The 23557-nt window shown below is 41.4% G+C and overlaps 1 protein-coding gene across 3 annotated transcripts in view; it reads left to right on the top strand.

Moving 5' to 3' along the window:
- Positions 1-23557, top strand: part of EFR3B (EFR3 homolog B) — a 94483-nt gene that overhangs the window by 42302 nt on the left and 28624 nt on the right. For all 3 annotated transcript variants that reach the window (XM_063300361.1, XM_063300351.1, XM_063300342.1), the window contains exons 4-6: positions 9020-9170; positions 15862-15983; positions 22913-23062. In XM_063300361.1, the coding sequence (XP_063156431.1) occupies positions 9020-9170; positions 15862-15983; positions 22913-23062 (423 nt within the window). The remainder of the gene's footprint in view (positions 1-9019; positions 9171-15861; positions 15984-22912; positions 23063-23557) is intronic.

Here is a 23557-nt window from a genome sequence, read left to right as displayed (position 1 = left end):
AGAACTGACCTAACTTAACAAGGAAAAGCAGAGACTGTCGTTGCAACTGCTGGATCACCCTCAACTTTCAGGTCATGTGGTACACCTCACTGAACAAGCAAATCTTTGTTTCTCTTTAGCATTATTTGCTCTTTAAAAAAAAAAGACTACCTCAAGATCCTGAAAGGACTTTTAATTTTTAATGATGGTATGTCACAGCTAGTATCTTTTGTAATGGATCATAGAGCCATAGATTTGGGAAGGTTGCTTAGACCCCTTGCTCAGTGTAGGAATCTAAATTAACATGTCCAGCAGATGACTATCCAGCACTGTTTCGACATCTTCCACTGCTTCTCTGGGTAATTGGTTCCAATGTTCAAATATTGTTACTATTACCTAGTTTGTCTAACAATTAGAATCTCCCTTCCTATACTTTAATCCAGTGTTTCTCAACCTCAGCAAATTTAAGATGTGTGAACCATGCATGGGCTGGGGAATTCAAAGTCCACACATCTTAAAGTTGCTGAGATTGGGAAACACTACTTTAATCCATTATTTCATGTCCTGCACCCTGAAACAAAGAGAATAGGATTTGATCTTCTTTCATGTAGTTGAAGAATGCTGTCGTACATCTTCAGTCTTTTCATCTCAGAGAAGAAAGCTATTGGGCATGTTATTTCTCTGCTAAGTTTCAGTTGGAGAGCCAGTTTGGTATAGTGGTTAAGGCACCAGGCTAGAAACTGGGAGACTGTGAGTTCTAGTCCCACCTTAGACACAAAGCCAGCTGGGTGACCTTGGGCCAGTCACTCACTCTCAGCCCTAGGAAGCAAGCAATGGTAAACCACTTCCAAAAAACCTTGGCAAGAAAACTGCAGGGACTTGTCCAGGCAGTTGCCAGAAGTCAACAATAATTCGAAGACACACACACAAGTTTCAGTTGGAACTGGTAAAATGCAACTATGCTGAAGAATTCCAGGGGAGTGAGGGGAAGAGAATGGACAGAATTTACTCATAGTTCAGCCTTCAAGTCCTTCCTGCAGCAGTGAGAGCTGCCCCTTCACACCCCCACTTCAGCATCGGGAACACTGCTGGTCATTCTGGAAAGTGTAGCTTCTGGGAGCTCATGATGTTTTGGATATGACTGTGAGACATCTGAGGAAAGTTCATTTTCCCAGGGCTTCTTGTTCCTGCAGTGTTGTTGTAGTGAGGCACAGCAAAGAAGGGATGGTAGATAGAAGAGCAGATACCCTATTTGTCTTCTTTAAAAGGGGGGCCATCTTTTAAAAAATTTACAACTTAGGCAATTTTTTAAAAATTAAAAATGGGCAAATTAGCACATTGATATTGATGACTGCAACTAGTTTGGACATAGGAAGCTGCATTATGCAATAATGAGGCACATTAAGCCTGGACAAATTGCTTGCCTCCCTTTAGAGTCCCAAGTAGAAAAAGATTTTATTCCATCTCCTGCTGCCTTGTGATGCCAGGGATTGAACCTGATCCTTTCTCTATCCATGGCATATGCTCTGTCCCTGAGCTGTAGTAATTTATTCCCAGTGGTTAGAGTGAATACTCCATAGCAGACAAAAAGCACAGAAAGAACAGTTGTATTGTTGCATGGTGTTTCACAGAATGATGTGTTCAGTGGAGCCCTTTCACAGACAGAGTTGCTGGCCTATGCATGGATTTGCAACAGTCAGCTGAATGTCGGACTTCGTTGGAGGCACTGTAGCTTAGGATGCAGAAAATGACTGTGTTGTGTTTTTCTGGGCTGATACGTTTGCTCATGAAATGAGCAAAATGTAGTCTTGTGACTTAAATATCTTTTCCATAATAGTCTGGGATGCTCTCTCTATGTTGGTGGGGATTATGGAAGTTGTGGTCCAGTTCACTTGGAAGACACCAGATTCAGAAGGCTACTTGAGTCCCTTAACAGGTCCTAAAGTGATAGTGTTTTGTGCTTGCTGCAATTTGTTTGGCTCAGCTGTCTAAGTCAATTCTATATCTGTATATCTGTATTTCTTCTCCTAGCACTTGCCATTCATTTCACAAGTACAGCTGTTCTTTGAAGAGCTGGTGTTTATTGGAGAGAAGAGGTGCATGCATGTATCTTCTGTGGGCGTGTGGTTGCCAAGAATAAATTGCTGCTCCAATTAGAATCTTCAGATGAACAGATGGAATGTGGTCTTCAAATAGTTCTGGGATGGATTCTCTTTTTTATCTTACCAGCGCTACCCAGATATGTAAATATCCCTATTATAGTTCACAGTTTGAATTGGCTTTTATCTGTCATAGATAGATGCAAAGGAAGGAGGCAGCAGCAACATTAGAGCACAAAATAAAGTAGTTCCAAGCCACAGAAAGTCTTTTCATCAGAGCCAACAGTGCCTTCGAAGTTGTATCAGAGGGTCTGTGTTTAAGAAACGGTTAACAAGATTTAACTTGTAATGGGGAAACAAAAATAATGATAGATGGTGAGAAGTTGTTGAAGAAAAGATTAGGTACAACCTACCTCATAGATTGTCTTAGTAGCTGGCAGCACCTGGCAGACCTTGTCTGGGCTTGTAAGGTAAGCAGAGTTAGATTTGGTTAGTATTTGGATGGGAGGCAAATGAAAAATTCCAGAGCTGCTGACTAGATGTAAGTCAAAAACCATTGTGGAAGATGACAGTACAGTAGTGTGTGCTTGCCACATCCTTCCTACAATGTAGGGTCTATCCCAGTGTTTCTCAACCTTTGCAACTTTAAGATGTGTGGACTTCAACTCCCAGAATTCCCCAGCAGGCTTGGAAATTCTGGGAATTGAAGTCCAGACATCTCAAAGTTGCCAAGGTTGAGAAACACAGGTGTATGCAGTCACCAGTATTGAGCTCGACTGAAGAACCTATTTTCCTTTTACATCACAATGGAAGGGTTGAGGCTGGTGAGGTGGGAACCAGCAGTTCCCAGGCTAGTGATGGCTGTTGTGTAAACATACCACCACCATCCAAGATACCAGGTGATGTGCAAAGTATTTGTTACTTGGAAGGATGGCTGAAAGAAGCCTAGAACTTAAACACTTCAGAAAATATAGACATCAGGTTCTTTGTGTTCTGTAAAGCTTGGTGGTTGTCCTTCAGATTTTTCATTTCCAAGCTAGGGAGCATCATGGCAGAGTGAAGTTTGTTGCTTGTTTATATGTGGTAGCTTCTCTTGCCACTCTTGGGTGAGGTATGGTTTCTTCCTTGATAGTTCCTTCATTAGGGCATTGTTCCTTCCCTGATCATTTATCTGGTGCTGTTTCCTGCTTATCTGGAAAGTTTTGGTTGCTGAGGAGGATATGCTCTGGGTTGTTTGTTTCCTTCCTAAATTTTTGGTTATATCTTTTAAATGGCATTTACCATTTATTTCTACATGTCTGTTGATGGCTGATTTGTTAGTGTTCGAAGCTTCCAGAAATTCCCTATCATTTTTGGATTTGGGTTGGTCTAAAATGTTGACAGCTTTCCAGTTGAGATTGTGGTTGACTTTGAAATGTGTACAGAGATTAAGGAATTTTCATGATGTCTTCTGATTGCCAGGTGTTGTTCATGGAGGTTCATGTTCTGCTGATCTTATGCCTGTCTTATATCATATGTTGTAGATGACTTCTTTTCTTTCTTCTTTGTGTAGTGGGTCTTTGGGTTTGCTTATGATTTTTTGGATAGATTTCATTGGGTTGTATGCTACAGTGATGCCAAGAGGTTGCAGTAGTCTCTTGGTTGTCTCAGAGATGTTGTTGATGCACAGGAGATATATCCTTTTCATAGGCTGCGATGGTTGTATTGTGATAGGTTGCATGGCTAGGCACTTTTTAATGATAATTCTATTTCTGAGAGAAACTGGATCTTATCTCTCAGTGATACAATCCAGGAAAAGCATTGCCACTTGAGATACTTCAGCAGACACATCTCTTCTTCTAAATCAGGCCTGCATAACGTGTGGCCCGCCAAGCAGCCTTGGGTAGCCCGCTGACATTTTTTAAAAAGTGGTAAATGTACAGCCACCACTGTACCGAAAGACATGCTGAAAGACCTCCAAGCCTCACCACCAGCTCCGGTGCTTCTGCTGCTCCACTAGCTGCAGAACAGCTGATTGGCACTCCAGTATTTCTTTGTGGCCCACAAGGATTTTTAATTTATCAGCGTGGCCCTTTCCTCTCGGCAAGATATGCGGGCTTGTTCTAGAGCAGTGTTTTTCAAATTTGGCATCTTTAAGATGCTGATGCTAGGGAGAGCGGAAGGCAAAAGGAAGAGGGGCCGACCAAGGGCAAGATGGATGGATGATATTCTAGAGGTGATGGACTTGTCCCTGTGGGAGCTGGGGGTGTTGACGACCGACAGGAAGCTCTGGCGTGGGCTGGTCCGTGAAGTCACGAAGAGTCGGAAGCGACTAAACGAATAAACAACAAAAAGATATGTGGACTTCAACTCCCAGAATTCCCCAACCAGAATTATTACAGGGCAAATTCTGGAGCTGAAGCCTAACCTGGCAGGGCAGTCCACTCAGTAGCATATGTCCAGTCAAGATGTGTGTTCTGCCAAGACTGTCTCTTTCTTCCTTCTGCTCTCTTCATCTCTTTTTTCCCATGCTTCAACTACAGTGCTACAAGGATGATTTAAAGTGGCCTCAGTCATCTGCTGGGGCAGCAGCACTGACTGTGCCAGTTACCTCAGTCTATAAGTGTTCTAGTTTTCTCTTCTGACAGGTGATTTGTTTTTTCCTGTTGGCCAGACTAAACCCTAAGGGAATAGGCACCCCTGTGTTTTCTGTTGACATCAATTACAGTAGTTACAGAGCAGAACTTGGGTCCCCCTTGGCTTTGTTAAATGAAAGAATATACGTTGTTATGTTGTCCCCTGTGCATTACTTTCGGTGCCCACAGCCAAGGTAATTCTAGGCTCAGATTTTGGAATGTGTGAGTGCCCTACTTGAGGTAGGATATAAATCAAATCAATAATAAAACCTCCAGTGCTCAGGTTTAGCTGAGAAATCTGCTTTAGAAACAGACCAGATGAATAAATACAACTGCTGTGTTCACATAAGATACAATGCCCAAATTACCTAGGTGACTGGAGGCTTCATACAAAATGCTGAGATGTTGGTTTCTCACAACATTCTCAACCAGAGACAGGGGAGGCTGCTCTTGGGGAAGGCAATCTCAGTGTGTAATACGGATTCTGCATTCTAGCCCCTAGTGCTAAGCCCTAATGCCTGGGCTTTCAGCTGTTACTGTTGAATGCCAACTTGCCTATAATAAGACCTTCTTCATCCCAGATCTGATAGTGAATGAGATAGCTAACCTGGTATGCATTATTGCAAGCTACTGGGCATGGGGGCACTCCCCTTTTTGGAAATGTACCCACCTGTGTTTTGAGTGTGGCACCAGCCATGATCGCAGGGCAGGGATGGTAGAGTGGCTATAGTCATCCAAGAGACACTGGTGGCTTTCAGTGGTGCTGCTGCTGCATAGATAACTGGTTGTGTGGCTCTTCTAGTGGGGTTGGGTTCTAGGCATCAGACAGGATTTCTGCTGCTATAGTGGCCTTCCTGATTACATGTCTGGATTGCCAGTGGAATTCCCCAGGCTCATGGTACAGGCAGACTTTACTCTGCCTTCCCTGGGCATGGGGTCAGAGGCAGTTTGGAACATCATGGCCACCAAGGCAACCATGTACCTGACTGAATTATTGTGGGCCTATTTTACAGCAGCAGTCACACATTAGATCTGTTTTTTGTCTCAGGGCAATGGCAAAGTGATCTGTGTGGACTTTCTCTGGCCCTGGATCCCAGAGAACTCCCTGGTTCTCAAAGGAACTCTGGGAGCCTCCTAAAGGGAAGAAAAGAAAGAGCACACTTGATGGAGTATGGGTAAGAATCTTGATTAAGGATTACCTCATAGTGATTAGAACAAAAAAATATAATTATTTTCCGCTCCTATTGCTTCTGCAGATGGCTGTTTTATTTAGGCTGTCCCAGTTCCTCCTGGGGAAGGAGGGGCTGGAGGAACATCTGCAAGGCTGCTGTAAAGAGTATCCTAAGCAATTGTCAGATAAAGTCACTCAGGTACCATGTGAGTTGGACTCCAGTTGTGCAAAATCTTTGGAGTTGACTGAGGCATAGTCTAGCATGGACAGGTTCAGACTTTTTGGAAGAAAATCAGTGTTGTTGATCCTAAAGAAATGAACAGGTCCTTGGGGCTATAAGAATGGCAACCTGTGTATTAGATTTGGGAATTTAGTTTAGGCCTCCCAGGAGATGATGTGTGTGGTTGAATCCAGGCAGCCTTTCACAATCAATCTTATATGTCAGTTGTACCCATTCCTGGATCAGGAAGCCCCGGTCACAGTCATGCCTTGGTCACCACCCAGTTAGACTATTGCAGTACACTCTTGCTGCCCTTGAAGACTATCTAGAAGCTGCAATTGGTCCAGAATGCAGTGACACAGGTAGTTTTGGCTGCACTTCTATATGCCGATATAACCACACTACTTTGTCATCTGTACTTTTTCCCTGGATGCTTCCAGGTGCAGTTCAAGGTGTTGGTTACTACCTATAAAATGCTTCATAGCACAAGGCTGGGTTATTTGCAGTTATCTCTGATTGTCTCTGCCTATCCCATGAGATCCTGCAGAGTCTTAACTTTTAAGGTCCTTAATACATAAGGTCGGTGCTGTCAAACAGTGTCATCTAGTGGGACCCAGGAAGTGTGCCTCTCTGTCTAAGTGCCTGCCTGTGGAATAGCATACCACCCAAGATTCAGATGGCCTTAATCCTTTAAACTTGAAAACCTGGCTTTTCCCCAAGCACTGAGCCAGAGCATTGGATGAGCCTGTCCTGTTATGGTTCTGGAACAGGAATGTTGTGGTTTGGCCTCAGTTATGCTGTTCAATCTCATTTTAGCCTAGTCTACAGTGTCGCACAAACTCTGCCAATGGGTTGGAAAAAGTAATTTAAGCCATCTGGCCCAAACCTCTGCTCAGCGCAGGAATCCAAATTAAAGCATCCATGACGGATGGCTGTCCAGAAAAAGGCAAAAGAAACCCTTGCTATTAAATCATAAGAAAAATAAAAAACTGCTTTTAGAGGAAGTCAGTCCTTGAGCCATCTTACTCAATACTGGCTGCACTGATTGGCAGCAATTTTCCAGGTTTACAGGTATATGTCCTCTCCAGCTCTTCAGAGATGCTGAGGATTGAACTGGGATCTTCTACATGCTCTATCACTAGGCTACAATTTTACTCCTTCCAGTGAGTCCCTTTCACTTAACACAGTAGTTGAAGTATTTGAGATCTTGACATCTTTACTGTTCACAGTGAATTATTGCACACTAGCTAAAAGAGTGGGATCAATTATGAAGATGCTTAGCTAATCTTGGAAGCTAAGCAGGGCTGGCCTGGTTAATATTAGGATGAAGGACGACCAGTGAATTCTGGGGATGAACAGAATTGGTTGAACAGAACCAGAAATCTGTGACTCTGCCAAATTACTTCTGTAACTTTGCTAAGGAAATTGCATGACTGAGTCACCAAGACTTTAGCATTACTCGTGAGTCTTTTTACCTTTTCATTAAGATGCTTGAAGAATTTGAGGTTTTCAGCTTCTGTTATACCCAATTCATCCTTCCAAACTAGTATATGAATTAGGATGTAACTGTCCACCAACTTCTATACTTCAAAATACTCTAGCATAGTTCAAGGTTTCCAAAGTTCAGTATTTTTTTTTTGTTAAGGACACATTTGGAAAGAAAACAGTATATTAAAAATACATATTGAAATGTGTTTCTACAGAAATAGAATGGAACACACTTAGGATGAACATCTGTGAAAGTAATATAGGTTAAAAATAGACTGATTTGTCCTGCATTAAGATAACTGATGATGCTATATTGCTGCAGCATATATATCCTCTATCCCTCACCCCAAGTGGTGCACTATGTTCATTACCACATGTCATACATGGCATCCTGCTCTTCAGTTTGGAAACCTTAAGATGACCTGCGTTAAGACTCTCTGCAATCCAAATAATACACAGTGATCAGTGCGTGTTGTATTCCAGTTCAACCTCTTCCCAATCCCATTGAAAGTGAAGAATACCAAAGAGCTCTCATGGGAAAAGGAGAAGCCTGCACAGAATTATCTTGCATTCATCATACACACACACTCACGTGTTTTATTGTTGGTTATTCCAATTTATTGAACATTTTTTAGAAAAACAAGCAAAACCCTCAAAGCAGTGCCTTCCTCTCCCTGCATCTTGGCCAATAACAGAAAAGGAGATCGGGGAGGTTAGAAGGGCTCAGCAGCAAATGGAGGAAAAATTCATCTCTCTACATGTCCCTTTGGGATTTTCCCCACCTCCACCTGTGTTTTCATGTGGTTGGGCCAAGCCATGATTAGGGTTGCATATTTTCTATTCCTGACACAGGTTGCTGTGTCCCAAGAGCTTCTCCTCCTGTAGAGGAACAAAAACACATCTACTAAGCTTCAAGAATGTTTCAGGGTCTGGAGGTCACAGACAACTGCTTTTATATTAGCAGCTGGATTTGCACGACATTCTAGTCCAGGCCAAAATGGGGTTGGGTAGTGCTGGTTCAGCTTATTACCTAAGCATGCTGGGTGAACCCAGTTCATTACATTAAGCCATACAACTGTTCATTTTTTTGGGACATATTTCGTGAACTCAGAGATTAAAATCTTTTATACTGTGTTTCACAAAGACCTGGGAAATGTGGATTTTAATTTGGAATCAGCCATGAATCTCATTGGCTGATTTGGGGCCAGACTCTTTGTTGTGAATGGACAGTGGAAGGGGGGCACCAGGAAGGGAAAGGTGGGATAAAAATCAAAATTCATTCCCATTCCCTCATAACTACTTTCAGCTTGGCTGGGGTGTTGGAAAGTCTGCCCATCCGTGACAGCTTTCTCTAACTTTAACCTTCTGGATGTTTTAGACTTCAACTCCCATAATTCTAGGGAGACCTCTTCCTTATGTTGGATGTACTCTTATGCCCCACCCACAGGTATGTGTGCATTGCAATGGAAGCCTTGGATCAGCTACTGATGGCCTGCCACTGCCAGAGCATCAACCTCTTTGTGGAGAGCTTCTTGAAGATGGTGGCCAAGCTACTGGAATCAGAGAAGCCTGACCTGCAAATCCTTGGCACCAATTCGGTAAGCATTTCATTTGGACATGGTCTTGAGGAAACATGGTCTGGAGGAACACTAGGTAACTAACAATAACCAACCATTCTCCACCTTAGAATGGGAGTTTAGCAAAATGTCTAAGCTACTGAGCATTGAATTTGGAAAATTCCAGTTCAACTCTCACCTCACAGGCTGTTGTCCTGTTTCACACACGCTCAGTTGCTAGGTAAAAATAGCAGTTTACTTAAGGCTGAGAACACATCAGAGCAGGAGATCAGATGGTTGTTTCCAATGGAAAACCATGGCTCAGGGCTGCCTCTTAAATAAGGCTTCAGCCAGCTGTCTTTAATTAAGAGAGTTACTCCCTTGTTTGGCAAGGAACCTCATTGAGTGTCTTTGCTTTACTCACCGAGTCCGTGGGCTTGTGGGCCATATGTCATCATTTGACTGTTCCAGCTGTTCTGATGGTGCCTGTGTTTGATCAGCCTCAGGTGATTCCTGGCTTGGTGATTCCTGAGGCTGACATTTCATTGGTTCAGCTGGAGCAGCTGAATCAGAATCCTGGGCCATGACAGCTGTTCTTAAGAAAGTGGTTATTAGTCTCAATGACAAGCTTGACCTGGGATGGGAATGTCCTGCTAGGTGTCATCAGCATACTGCTGATAACTCAGACCAATGGATACCCTCTGTCGGTGGTTTGATATGAGCGTTAAACAGCAGGGGAGAAAGATCAAACCCTATGGGATTCCACAAGTGAGAGACCAACAGACTGACTTCTTCCCCACTGGCACTAACTAGTACCCTTCACTCAGAAAGGAGAGAAATTAATGAAGTACACTGCTCTCAGTTCTTCATAGGTGCTCCAGGAAAATACCACAGTCAATAGTATCAAATATCACTGAGAGGTTCAAGAGGAGTGTGCTGTCCCCATTCAGATCCCAGTGAAGGTCATCAACTAGCTATTTCCATCCCATGATCAACTCTGAATCAAGACTGAAGGGGATCTAGATAATCTACTTCTTCAAAGATACTAAATGGCTAGCACTATAGACGTTACCAAATTCATCAAATGCAGGGGTTGCTTTTTGAGGAGAGAGAATACCACTGCCTCCTTCAAAGCTGATGGAAATACACTCTCTCCCAATGAGGTGTTGAATGTTTACCCACCCAGCTCATCAGAGTCTCCCCACCAACTCAAGCCAGGAATCAAGTTCACAAGTGGCAGAGGTCACACTAGAGGAAATGAATACCAGATAACATTGCAAAGTATTGTCATATCTGATTGTGCCTTTGAAGAGTCAAGTTTATGACAACTTTGAGTGACTCTGACAGCAAAGTGTGGTGCTAACAGGTCATACTGACCAAACAGCAGATCCTCATGCTCAACAATCTCTAACAGGGCAACCTTAAATAAGGTTGTTAGACAGCAACCCACTGACAAAAAGTAAAGACAAGACCTTTGCCACTTGTATTTCCATGATGTAGGCTCAGACATGAACTCATACCCATGCTCTGCCAGATTACTTTTCATCTTACTCCACTGGCTCTCCAGGCATCTCTCTGCTGCTTCATCTCCTGGAGATCTTCTGCAATCCAGGGGAGCTCCCTGGGATTGGCCAACAGTAAGAGACCACTTGGAAGCAATCTGGTTGAGAGCCCTAGTCACCTACCTATTGAAGGGATCAAGCAGGTGCTCAGTGGTTGTCTGCAGTCCCTTTCCACATCACTGCAAGTCCAAAGTCGAATCCACAACCACCACACCCAACCAAACACTCCACACCTATGCTCCTCAGTTATCCTGAGTTAGAGGCTAATATCTGGCAAGTCATTCTCCCCAGCCCCTAAACATATCCTCACTCTCCCTTCAAGCTAACCTTTACTCCATCTATGCCTCATAATTCCTTTACTCTCCTCCATTCCTCCTTCTATTCCTCTCCCCCAAGAACCTAATTCTCACTCAAGGTTCTCCAGGTTTAAAGTCATTCCCCACCCCCTTGTTCCACAGGGACATCTCACTCAGAGAAACATTACTTAAAATGAACCAAAGCCACCCACAGACCTCTTGCTAAATGCAGTTCTTATTGGAGGTTGTTTTTCAATGGCCAGCTGGGATTGCTTACTTTCTCCTGCCTCTCCCAGGGGACTGAAAATGACCAGGAACCAGTTTCCTTAAGCAACCACCTCCATTTTCATCAACACAGGAGGTCTGACCAGATAGCCCTGTCTCTACTGCCACCAACTCTGTCTCATCCTTTGTAGCTACGATAATGGTGACCCCCATCTCAACTGGCTTTCAAAGAAGAGGAGTATTACCATACTATACTGCACCATTGCATTCTCTAGACATCTTTCTCTGGGATGCCATGCAGGAATCTCAGGGCACTCTGCTTTGGGGCTGTTTGGGGATTTAATTGCTCCAGTTATAAGCAATATTTTTCTGAGCTACACAGCCACGCAATTTGTTGTGAACCATGCTGATTCCAGAGATCACGCAGTTCTTTGCTAGCATTTTTTCTCTACAAAAGCTATATAATTGGCTGAGAGATCTCATTAACTTCTGAAAATATCTTAATTGTCAAGGACAAAATAATTTAAAGTTTTATTCCTCCCACCCACGTTTTGGAATAGTGTTGTGCAGGCCATTGACAAGCCAAGTATGGGCCTTGGTCTAAGGAAAGCTGCATATCCCCTACCTTATGGAGATGTTGATAGTTAATGAGCCTTCTCTTGCATGACCAGATGATCTTAGTCCCAGTGGGGGAGGGTAGAAATAAGGGCCACTTTCCTTCCCCCTTCTTGCATGGCAAAATATTGGCCTTAGAGTTTTGGAAAGAAGAAAACAATATCCAGAAGGAATGTAAGGCAGAGCAACAATGAGATGGAAGTCTTGCCTTCAGCTAGTCTTGCCTAGTCAGCTGGCTAGAAAGGCAGTAAAGGTAGACATGCAAAGAGAACTGATAAAAATTGATTTGGTGCGTGGCAGCAGGCAGCTGTCTCTGCTTCTGTTAATTGCAAAATAGAGCCTGCCTCACAGTTGGCCAGATGCAAGTCTCCTAAGCTGAGCTTCCTGCTTTGGGAGGGAAAAATTGTTTGTCCCGGAAATGAGCTGGAGTGATTTAGAGGTAAGAGCATCTTTGGAGGGAGGTTGGTTGGACTTGGGGAAAGAGCTGTTGATATGTGCATCACACCTGTGCTTTTATTTAAATTGCAGGGATTTATTAGCACTGAGCAGCCTCTGAGCTACCAACTAGAGGAGGAGAGAGGGTGGCAAAGGGATTGCAGAAGTTCCCATCCACTGTAACACAGTTTCATTTCCTTTAACTTAATAAGGGTAAATGGAAAAAGAAAAGAAAAAGGACAAATGGGTGATGTAGAGGCAGGAGGCTCTGAACAGCATTTGAGCTGGACCTCAATTAGATGTCTGCAAACATTGGAGTCCATGACACTATACATGAATCAATTAGTAGCTTTCTAAACAAAGACAGATGTTCTACTCTGTGAACAGTGAAATCGTGCAACCTGAACAGTCTCCTTTTTCCTATGATTTATTTACAAGTGTATCCAGGAGAGGTGGAGTAACTCATGATGTATAATGTCTGTAATATTTGCTAGCCCAGTATCGTTAAATTAGATGGGGAGAGGTCACAGTGTTGAGAAGCATACAGCAAAAATGGGTTTATGCACATGTACAAATACGTGTTCTGTCTGTACATACACAATATGCTGTTTCTTACTGAGGAACTGCATTCATAGAGAAGGCTATCACCTGTGAAGCAGCCAAACATTTACTATATTCTATCTGCAATGTCAGTGTAATTTAATTTAATGTATTTGATTTAGGTACCACGCAACTCCAAACTGATTCTGGGCAATGTACAATAAAACCGAACAGAATAGAAAATACAGTAATTATAAAAGAAATAAGAAATAAATAAAAACCGAGAACCAGTAGTGAGTCTGGCTAACCACACCCATGTCCTCAGACAATGATTGAGGCTCCAGCCACCTTAATCCAAGGCCTCCTGTAGAAAAAGGAAATAAACTAGGTTAAAGAAAAATCTTCATACAGGACTTTAGGAATGAACCATGCTTTGCATGTGTTGTTTGCAAAAAGAACTTGAAGCATCTTAAGGAGATGGAGAAGACTGTAGAGACTACAATGGAGCCAGTGACAACACTACTATGATTTCAGAAGCCAAATGTTTGTCTGTGGAGAAGTTCAGTAATTCATTCCAGAAACTCAGCTATGTATAGGATTAGAGCATATGCAGACAAGTAAGGATCATGTGGTTCTTGAAAGATTCTCATATGCACATACTAAGGTTTCAACCCATAGCAGATAGATTACTGAAATGTCTTTAAAGGAATCTCAATTAATTTGCAGGTTATTTTTTTTAAAGCTTTTTTATTAACTACTGGCACTTTTACTCAAAAGGAGTGCAATTGACTGATTCTGCTCAAGAGAGTTCTCCCTTTAGGCTCACACAGGAAGGATTTTTCTTTTAAGATGGCAGCTGCTGCAATGTGTTTCTGCATAATTTCCAAACAAAGGAGTCATGCTTCCTCTCCCTTCAAAACACTTCCTTTAGAATGATGCCTGCTTTGAAAAATGAACACTTAAGCTAAATAGAGACAACATTGTTTATCAGATAATATGCAGAGTTGAACAAATCTTTTATGAATTAGCCAGTCATATCCTCATCTTTCTATATGTACCCACACACCCTTTTTGTATATTTTTCTTCATATGTTTCAATTCGTTTCCTATTCCAAAAACTCCTCAGGCAAGGGAGTTTTGCCATCCGCTGAGATGGATTTTGTGAGTAGGCATGGGAAATACAGCTGCTTCTTGGTTATCTAAAATGCTAGCACCAGGTTAACCCCTCAAATGGTGAGGAATGATGGATTTTTAAAAACAAAACAAAACCCTATTTTGAATTGTTCTCAGCCTAAAAGGACCTCATTGTAAACTAGAAGACTGGGCCCTTTCTGTGGGGGAAGGTTGGAATACAGATACAGCTCCTCCAACTCATGAGCTGGGGCAAAAGAAGATTATAGATGCAGTTTATGGAAACTATAGCTTAAATTCATCCTAAACAGCTTTTAGAGGGGTGGGGGAGTCAAAATTCAGTTTCTAGTGGAGTCAGATGATTATCATAAATCAGTGAAGATGCATTTTCCATTGGCCTGGGAATCTACCTCAGTTAGACATTTGTGAAGGATCCTCAGGGGTTGGAGAGAAAGTAAAATTCTGAACTAAGTCCAGGCATGCAGATAGAAACAATTCACATTCAACTGGGAGTGGTACATACACACTGAGTAGTCAACAAAACATTAAAAACAAAAAATGAGCAAATAGAAGCTATGCATAAGGGGAAGGAGACAGCCTTTTACAGTTCAGGAATATAAGGGTAGAGGTTAAGAGTATGAGGAAAAAGATACAGTTTTAAATATCCATATTCAGTGTTGCTGTTTAAAGCATTTGTATAGATGAGGGTACTGTATTCTATTAGGGATTATTTTTAGGATGCTTTATTAATTTTTCAGCCAATAAATGCAATTCCCCTCATTTTTAAATATTCCAAAAAAAGATATAATTTTACAGTCTTTTATTATACTTAAACTAGCAGCTAACAACAAATTTGATTTCTTCCATTGCTTTGTTTTGTCCTGGGAAGATTGGATGATAAAACTGTACTAATATAATTATTCAAGACTATTATGTACTTTCTCCAATTTCTTTCTTTGTTTCGGCTGCTCTAGAAAACTCCTCCCTGCAGCTGGATAGGTACCAGGTTTTCAAAAATTAGATGGCATTATACATACTTTTGTCTATAGGCCATTTTTAAAAAAAATACTGTAGAAAATGTTCCTGCTGTTTATGAGAAGAGGCTCATAAAACTACTTTTAATAGAAAATGAAGACATTCGAGAAAAATATGCATGCACAGATTTTGACCTCTCCTCAGGTGAGGCTGCATGATTCATAGATGGGAAGAGTGGAAGTGAAGAAATCTTGCTTTAGGTTCCAGGAAAATTGAGGCAGAAGCTCCACTGAACTCAATGGGACTTAGGGACTCATGAGAATTCCAGGAATCAAGACTCATGTTTCCCCTATTTAAAATCTTAAGCCATCTTTTGCTTAGTTTAGTTTAAGAATGGACCATGCTTCTGTGATAGAGGCTCCAGGTTGTGAATGCCTCTATTAAGTGAATTCTGGAGAGAGGCTGTAGAGGTCTTCTCCTACAAGAGACCTTGCAAGCCAGTAAAGAGCCTCAGATAGGATAGACTTAATCCAGACATCATATAAACCCTCAGATAAGGCAGAGCTACATGGATCAAGGGCTGCTTGATCCCATCAATCTAGAAAGCATTGCTCAGATTGGGGTAATCTGTTGCTTTTTACCTGAGCTGTGCCCAACATCACATTTTTTTCCTAAGCTCTTAAGCCTGATATGTACCCTTTAAACGTAGTTTTCAATGTGAACTTGAATTTTGAGGAAGAAAAATCCCTGGTACCACGTGGCCATTTTACAAGTGCAAGATATGGCTTGTGCTGCTGCCCCGTACCCTGAACTGCTTATGGATAACTTTTTATTATCAAAATAAAATCCTCACAAGCAAAGATGTTATTTGGTGATTTTCTTAGATTGGTGCATGAATGCAGTATTCTTAATGTCTCTTTCTCTGCCCTGATGCCCCTTCTTCCTTTCCTCCAGTTTGTGAAGTTTGCAAACATCGAAGAAGACACTCCATCTTACCACAGGAGCTACGACTTCTTTGTCTCCCGCTTCAGTGAAATGTGCCACTCCAGCCACGATGACGTGGAGATCCGCACAAAGTAAGTAGGGACCTGAATGGATGCTGGCAGCTTCAGCAGCCTCAAGAAATTCCTGATTTTCTACTGACATTCCAGTCCTTTTTCCTTCTCAACTATTACTCAGTAATAGCATTCTCACACCACAGTTACCCAGATAAAAACTTAGTGACTCCTAGGCTTGGTTAGTGATGACCTTGATTCGATTTTTGGAGAGCCTAGCCTGTTGTGCAAACCTGCTCTTTAGGGTTATTTTATGATTCAGTGTACTGTGCAGACTCAGAAAATGGATAAATCCAGTAACAAGGTTATATATATTCTATAAACACAGCCATGGGTGAGGTTTGCACAGCATGCTAAACTCTTAAAGCAGGCTTACAAAATTCTTTTTTTTTCATGTTGTGCCCAGCTATTTACATAGATATTCATCATACGATTCCCTTTCAGGGTAAGCAACATTATATAAAGCCCAGAAAAGGCATAAGAAAAAGCCAAAGACATTAAAGCATGAAAGAGAAAAAGGAGAAGGAAATACAACTAAATTTAGTTTATATCAATTCCATTAATTATACCCCTTCATACTTTTCTGTCCCTATCCTGGCTTCCACCACAGCCATATACCACTGTATATATTGCCTTTCATACTTTAACTTCTCTCTTTTTGAAGATCTCATCAACTCCATCCAGCCAAAACTGAATGTATGATTTGTGATAATTCACTCCATTATTCCTGTCAAACACAGCTACTGTGGTCTGTATGAAGCAGCATATGGGAGTTATAGTGAGTGGGTTTGATATAGAGTTGAATTAGGTATACAGTATAGCTGATTTAGCTATATTTCCTTTCCTTTTCTTCCCCATGCCTTTATGCTTGTTATTTCTTATTCTCTGTCTATGCTTTGCACATTGCAAATTACCTCAGAAATGAATACTGTGATAGGCATGTATGTACTGTATGTAAATATAAACCATATGAATACATATTGTATAAGAACAAATACTATACTATGCATTGACATAAAGGCCTGGTTCCTACAACAGGCTGAACCACAGACTACCTAACCCCATTTTAGCATAATGTAGCATGCTGCACTAACCCATGAATATTGCAGAAAGGCCCATCCTTCAATCAGAATTGAATAGTAGCTCCCTAGATTCACTTTGTAAGTCAAAGCAAATTTTAAGGCAGTGAGCATCGCTACACAGTTTCAAACAGTGTTATGTCTTGAAAAAAAAATAGTTTCTTTTTTATAGCCAAACTCTCATGATATTAGCAAGATTTTAGCTTTAAAAAAACCAGAGATCAGTGGGTGCCATCTGGTGGTACAAATAGATGCTGAGTTGCCACTGCACCCCTCAAACATAACTTAAGAGAGGAAAATGTGCCTCTCTTGTCTGCCCTGAAGGGCCAGAAAGACTTAGAACTGGTGTCTTGGAGTCTTCCCCTCCACCGCATTCAATCCTCATCCAGTTTGTGAGCACATCTGTGGGGATCAGTGCCCCCAGCCACAGAGTTTTTACCACCAATGGTGATGTCCATCTTTAATACAATGAATGTATCTCTAGGATGTTGCAGTATGACCTTTGACTCAGTACTTGGAACTTAGATAAATTAGGGGGCAGCCAACAGTTCCTGTATTTTCGGGAGCTTAGATGCTGTTTTAAGTGCAAGCAAAAACAACATGAGAAGCATTAGTTCTTTCTTGTATATCACATGTTCAGTATATTATTGGAGAGGCTGTCTTCCATTCCTAAGTTTTCTGAGTACATGGAAACCCAGAAATTCTGTATGAAAGTAGAGGGGGTGGAGAGTGTGGTGAATATGTGTGATTAACATTTTAAATAGTGGTGATGTTAGCAATCCTAAAACAGCATCATAGAGTAGGAAGAAATATTTAGGCAGAGTTTGTCAACCTTGGAAACTTGAAGATGTGTGGACCAACTCCCAGAATCACCCAGCATGCCCCAGCCAGAATTCCCTAGCCAGCATGGAAATCCACACACCTTCAAGTTGACATGGTTGAGAAACACTGATTTAGACCATGAAGTCCATTCTCCTACTAAAGTAGGCCCCCTTTTTATCACCTCTCATCAGATATTCAGTAAGCTTTTGTTCTTCTTCTGCTGTCTTCCAATTTCCTTTCCCCACTGTAATTGGGCTTTTAGTATCTCCCTTTTTAGAACTCCTACTTACATTTATTATTAGATTTTTGTCCTGCCTTTATTTTTGTTCAACTCAAGGTAACAAGGCAGCATATATACCTAATGCTACCTATTTTTCCCACAACAGCCCTATGAGGTGGGTTGGGCTGAGAAAGTGACTGGCCGAAAATTACCCAGCCAGCCTTCATGCCTAAGGGAGGACTAGAACTCATCATCTTCCAATTTCTAGGGCAGCAGTTTAGCACTACACCAAACTGATTCTCAAGTCAATATCAAGCCAAAGTTAACTGACCTTTTTATATTTTCGTTTCTCCTCTGAAAGAGAAATTTGTCAACAATGTTTGGCAGAGGCTTTTCTTTTCAATAGATGTGAGGATAGTTAAAGTCTTGCATCACTAACAATTCATGCCATTTTAGAAGATCTGAAGTTTGCCTTTGGACAGCATCATCCACATCTTGTTGTTGGGCAACAAGTAAATATCAGTAACAGCTTTTATCCATTCCTCCACTTATTTTACCCCATTGCTCTCTACTGCATCTACTTGGATTTTTGAGCAGGTATAGGTATTTTAACATACATCCTCCCTTTTTATTGCTTTGGTTCCTTTTGAACAATTATACATTTCAGTTGCTGTTGCTGATGTAATAGATTCCATTAAAGCATACTTCCACTCATTTCTGCAATTCACAAATCTTTGTCTGGGTTCCTTACTTCAAGATTGTTGTCTTCAACTCCCATAAGATGTAACACATTCTTAATCATTTTCATGAGGTACAACCCCTCATATGTCAGCCATTTTATTTTTATATCCCACTTTTTTTATATTTTGGTCAATGAAGCAAGTAAACCTAATACTCCTTCCTCCTCCTATTTTCCCCACCACAACCCTGTGAGGTGAGTTGGGCTGAGAGAGAGAGACTGGCCCAAGCTCACCCAGCTGGCTTTCGTGCCTAAGGGAGGCCTAGAACTCAGTCTCCTGGTTTCTAGGCCAGCACCTTAACCACTACACCAAACTGGCTTTCAATTTGAGTTGATATTATGTTAATAATCTAGACCATGGTCCCAGAAATCAGATCTCTTTCATTAATACCATTTGTATAGTCATTTATTTTGCAGTACTCTTGCAGTACTCTTTCATTTTCCATCTTCTTCCATAGTCTGAAAGCATCTGAGCCCTCAGGTTCTTGAGCCTTTTTCCTAGATCCTCAGAGGCCATGATAATTTAATTGGTGATCCATTGCAATATTATTTGTCATCAAGTGGTTTAGAAGGAAAAGGTAATTATCACTGCACACTGTAATTTGGAAGTTGTTCTGTAACATCTATAATCCTTGTGTCTGGTCAACTGTGTACCTCACGAACTAGTGGGTCCACTAGGCCCTCATTTCTTTCAGTTCCTTGTCAAAGTATGTCAACAACCACTAGAATTGATCTGTTGTCTTCTTGCAGGCTTCAACTGTATCCCAGCTGCCCTTCAAAGACCCACTGTCCTATCTCCTCTTCTGCAGTGTTTCTTCTTTTCCCTTCAATGCTGAGCGACTTTTTTCTTTAAGCACCTAAAAGTTGTTTCAGAATTCCAGCAATGTTTTTTCTACATTAGTTCAAGGGAGTTGTCAGACTAAGCTTGCTCCTTTGTTCTGATTGTCTTTCTTATGGAGATTTGCTTCCTTTGTCAGCTCTTGTTGTGGTGTTTCCTTTGTTTCATATGATAAAATTCATCATCTTTCATCAGCGCAGCTGTTCAAGAGGTATCCTTCTCATCCATTACAATTGAGCACATAGTCCCTTCAGATACATAGCTTCTCTAAACATGTTCCTCTCTTGTTTTTCTCTTTCTCCTGTTGAACTTCCCTAGCAAACTCCTAGCATAGTAACCCATGCAGACATTTTTAACCCCCTTGTTGTTCAACCTAGCTTTGTCAAGGCAAGGTGGGGAAGAAAGAATAGAGTCCCTCCAAGAAAGAAGAACCAAATCCCTAAATCAAGCAGACAGATGAACCAGGCCTGATATAAACAGTCTCACTCCATCATAGTACCATGAAGTAGTTCATGCCTTTTCTAATTAATCATGACATCCAGACCCAAGGGCAAGTATTTGCTGCAGTCTTAAAGCCCAGGGCAAGTATTTGCTGCTTGTGTGCCCAGGGCAATATGAAATGAAATGAAATGAATAAATCTGCTTTTCCCAACTTCTTCGTAAAGCTTACACAGGATGGTTTCCTGGTGATAGTGCCCTGCATTAATTTAGCTTATAAAGAATAGATATACCAGGAGCATTTCCTAATTCAAATGACTTTAAAATTGGAAGGAGCAACCTTTGCCTAAGTCCAACCTCCTCTTTCATTTCAATACAATTTTTTCCAAAGTCTAAAACATCCCCCACAGATGGGTGGCCAACCTCTGTTTGAAGAACTCCATTTAGACCCCACCACTTTCCTAATTAGCTTGATTCCATTATCAAACTGTTCTGGAAAAAACCCTTCCAATGTTCCATTGAAATCTAGTCCCAGTAATTTAAATCCACTCCATCTATCTTGTCCTCTGGAGCAGTGAAGCTCAAGGCTTTGCACCATTCAAGTATTCCAAGCATGCTGTGATGTTCCCATCAGTCTGCTCTTTTCTATACCAATTCCTTCACTTTTAATTAGTGAGTCTTGTATTCCTATCCATCTGCCATCTATGGCTATTCTTGTTGGCTGGGATGAGTTAGGTTAATCTCTAAAAATGCAACTGAGGAATATGAATCTCTTCAATCAGTAGGCCCTTCAGCCTTCCAATTTGTTCCTGCAACATCATAAGAATGATACAACAGAATTCTGGATGTGATCGTAATTGAACTGTGGAAGTTGTAGTCACCGAAAGGACAAATTTCATAGAGAATCCACCTTCCCTTTTGATGAAGATGATTCTTCCTCCCAAAAGGATTAATCATGAGTAGTAGAATCAGATGCATATTATTTACTGCCAGCCAGCTCTGCCTCAGCCACAGCATTTTTTAAAAGTGATTTGTACTTTCTTCCCCACCTACAAGCATTGTGGGTTGCTGCTGTCTTAGATCTATTTTAGCATCTGCCCACCATCACCCTCCCTGCTGTTCTTGGGATGATCCCTGTCCTACAATTAACCTGCTAAGGACGTACTGTTTCTCCTTGCCCTTTGACAAATACAGAAGCCTGGAGAAGCTTTTCAGAAGCTGCGGGATAATGAAAAGCCAAGGCTAAGGGCAAAGGGGTTAGTTTACAATATGGCATACCAGGGGGCCTTTTGATGGAGCCACCTTACGGGTGACTCACTCTCTTCAGCTAGTTGCCTCTTATTAATGCTGTTATTTTTATTCTTTTCTGCATGTTTTGGAAATGTGGGTTGGGGAAAAGGTTGTCCTCCCTCATATTAGTGTTAAAACTCTGTGTGACTTGGTTTGGCAGGAGGTTCAGGACAGATTAATGAAAGGGTTATTTTCACTGGAGTTTTAATTTCCCAGATGAAACTCACTACCATGCTATCTTTTGGGGCCATATACTTAAGCAGGGATGCTTAGATTTTTATTTTTATTTTGAGGGGGAGGGGAGGATGTTACAATAAGGCAGCCATTCTCAACCTTCCGACCCTGGAGGAACCCTTGAAATATTTTTCAGGCCTCAGGGAACCCCTGCACATTCAGGCTCAGATATAGGCCACAAGTTACAAAATTATTATATTTGGTTCATGTGTAGGCCTGTATATGTGCATTAACAGTGTTCTTAAACTGAAAATAAAGAATGGAACTTAGGTTTTTAATGTGAAGTTGCCCAAATTTGAAATAATTCTTTAAATAAATCATGATCTCCCAGGGAAGCCCTAGTGACTTCTTGCAGAACGCGAGGGTGCCACGGAACCCTGGTTGAGGGAACTCTCTTCTCTTCATACACACACACCCCTGCCCCCCCCCCTTCTTTCATGGGTAAACTGTCAAGGATAAAATGGATGAACTCTAAGTAACACACACATACTCAAATTGTACATGCACAATGCGTGATTTAGGTGTGTTATTTGATTTTATTAGTAATGTAATATGTTTATTTTTTAATATTTGTTAGTAATTATTACTACAACTACTGGTATATTTTAATTCCTCTTTCATCCGGAGGGCTCAGAACAGCATAGATGGTTCCCTCTCCTACACCCCTTACAATGCTTTTATGAAATTTGCTAAGAGAGGACTCTGGCCCAAGATTAAAATGGCCAGCTAAAGTATGCATAGGCTATAGAAGAATAAAGGGTTTGAACTGGGATGTTCTGAGTCTTTGACATAGTCTGACCACTGTCCTGCTACTGTAATCATTTATCTTTGTGCATCAGGTTTTCCCATTTCACCATTTGTACTATTTAAACATAATGAACAGTTATGGTTTGCTGTGACCCTTGATGGCCATGGTGCTTTTTTTTTTCACTTTGTTATAAGCCATTGTTGCAATAGGGTCTCCTTTCTAACTGCTGGACAATTACCAATAAACTCTTACCTCCCTAGCACAGAGGTTTTCAAACTTCCTCAGTTCACAATGCCTCTAGCAGTTCCCAAACTGTGCACTGTGGCAATCTGGGGCGCTGCAGGAAATTCACAAACAGTTCTGTGTATTAAGTAGTAAAATATCCCACGGCCCCTATGCATTTGGTGTGGCACCCTGGGAACCATTGCCCTAAAGCATAAGTGTTCAGTATCCTTCAGAAGCCAGGCATTACAAACAGACACAAACAGAAGGAAAACCCCATTTCCTGTTACTTTTTTTAAATTCGTCTTTTACTCCTAAAGGATCCGGATGTCTGGCATCAAAGGACTACAGGGTGTGGTCCGGAAAACAGTTAATGATGAGTTGCAGGCAAACATCTGGGACCCTCAACATATGGACAAGATTGTGCCTTCATTGCTCTTCAACCTTCAGCATGCAGAGGAAGCAGAAAGGTACCTGGAATTGTTGTTACTGTTCTTCCAAAATTAGACTTTGCTACTTGTGAAAACTGAGAATTGGAAATATGTCAGAGGCTCGCCTAGCAAATTTGATATTATGAACCTTATAATGAGTAGCTTGGTCCCTACAGAAAGTAATCATTTTTCTCATTGTTTTTATTATGTGCACATCATCTGCTAGTCAAAACCAGGTTATGTCCGTGCTGATTTAATCTTGGATTCATTTGTTTTCGCTTGAGCTGTAGCGTTCCTACTACAGTCTCTTGCACTGTTTGGTCGTCTTAATGTTTGTCTCTGTGTCTATATCTTCAATTTAAGTGATTACCTCATGCATCTAATAAGTAGGTGTATATTCTGCCTTTCCTCTAGACTGCAAGGTAGCACACAATTTATCCTCACACCAACTCTGTGAAAAAAAGATTATCCTCACCTCTCTTTTAAAGTTGTTCAAGTTTGCAGCCATCACTGTATTTCCAAACAGTAAATTGC

This window comes from Candoia aspera, chromosome 1 (genome assembly GCF_035149785.1).
Source record: "Candoia aspera isolate rCanAsp1 chromosome 1, rCanAsp1.hap2, whole genome shotgun sequence".
In the NCBI taxonomy this organism is placed as follows: domain Eukaryota; kingdom Metazoa; phylum Chordata; class Lepidosauria; order Squamata; family Boidae; genus Candoia; species Candoia aspera.
This window is presented reverse-complemented; position numbering and strand designations above follow the sequence as displayed.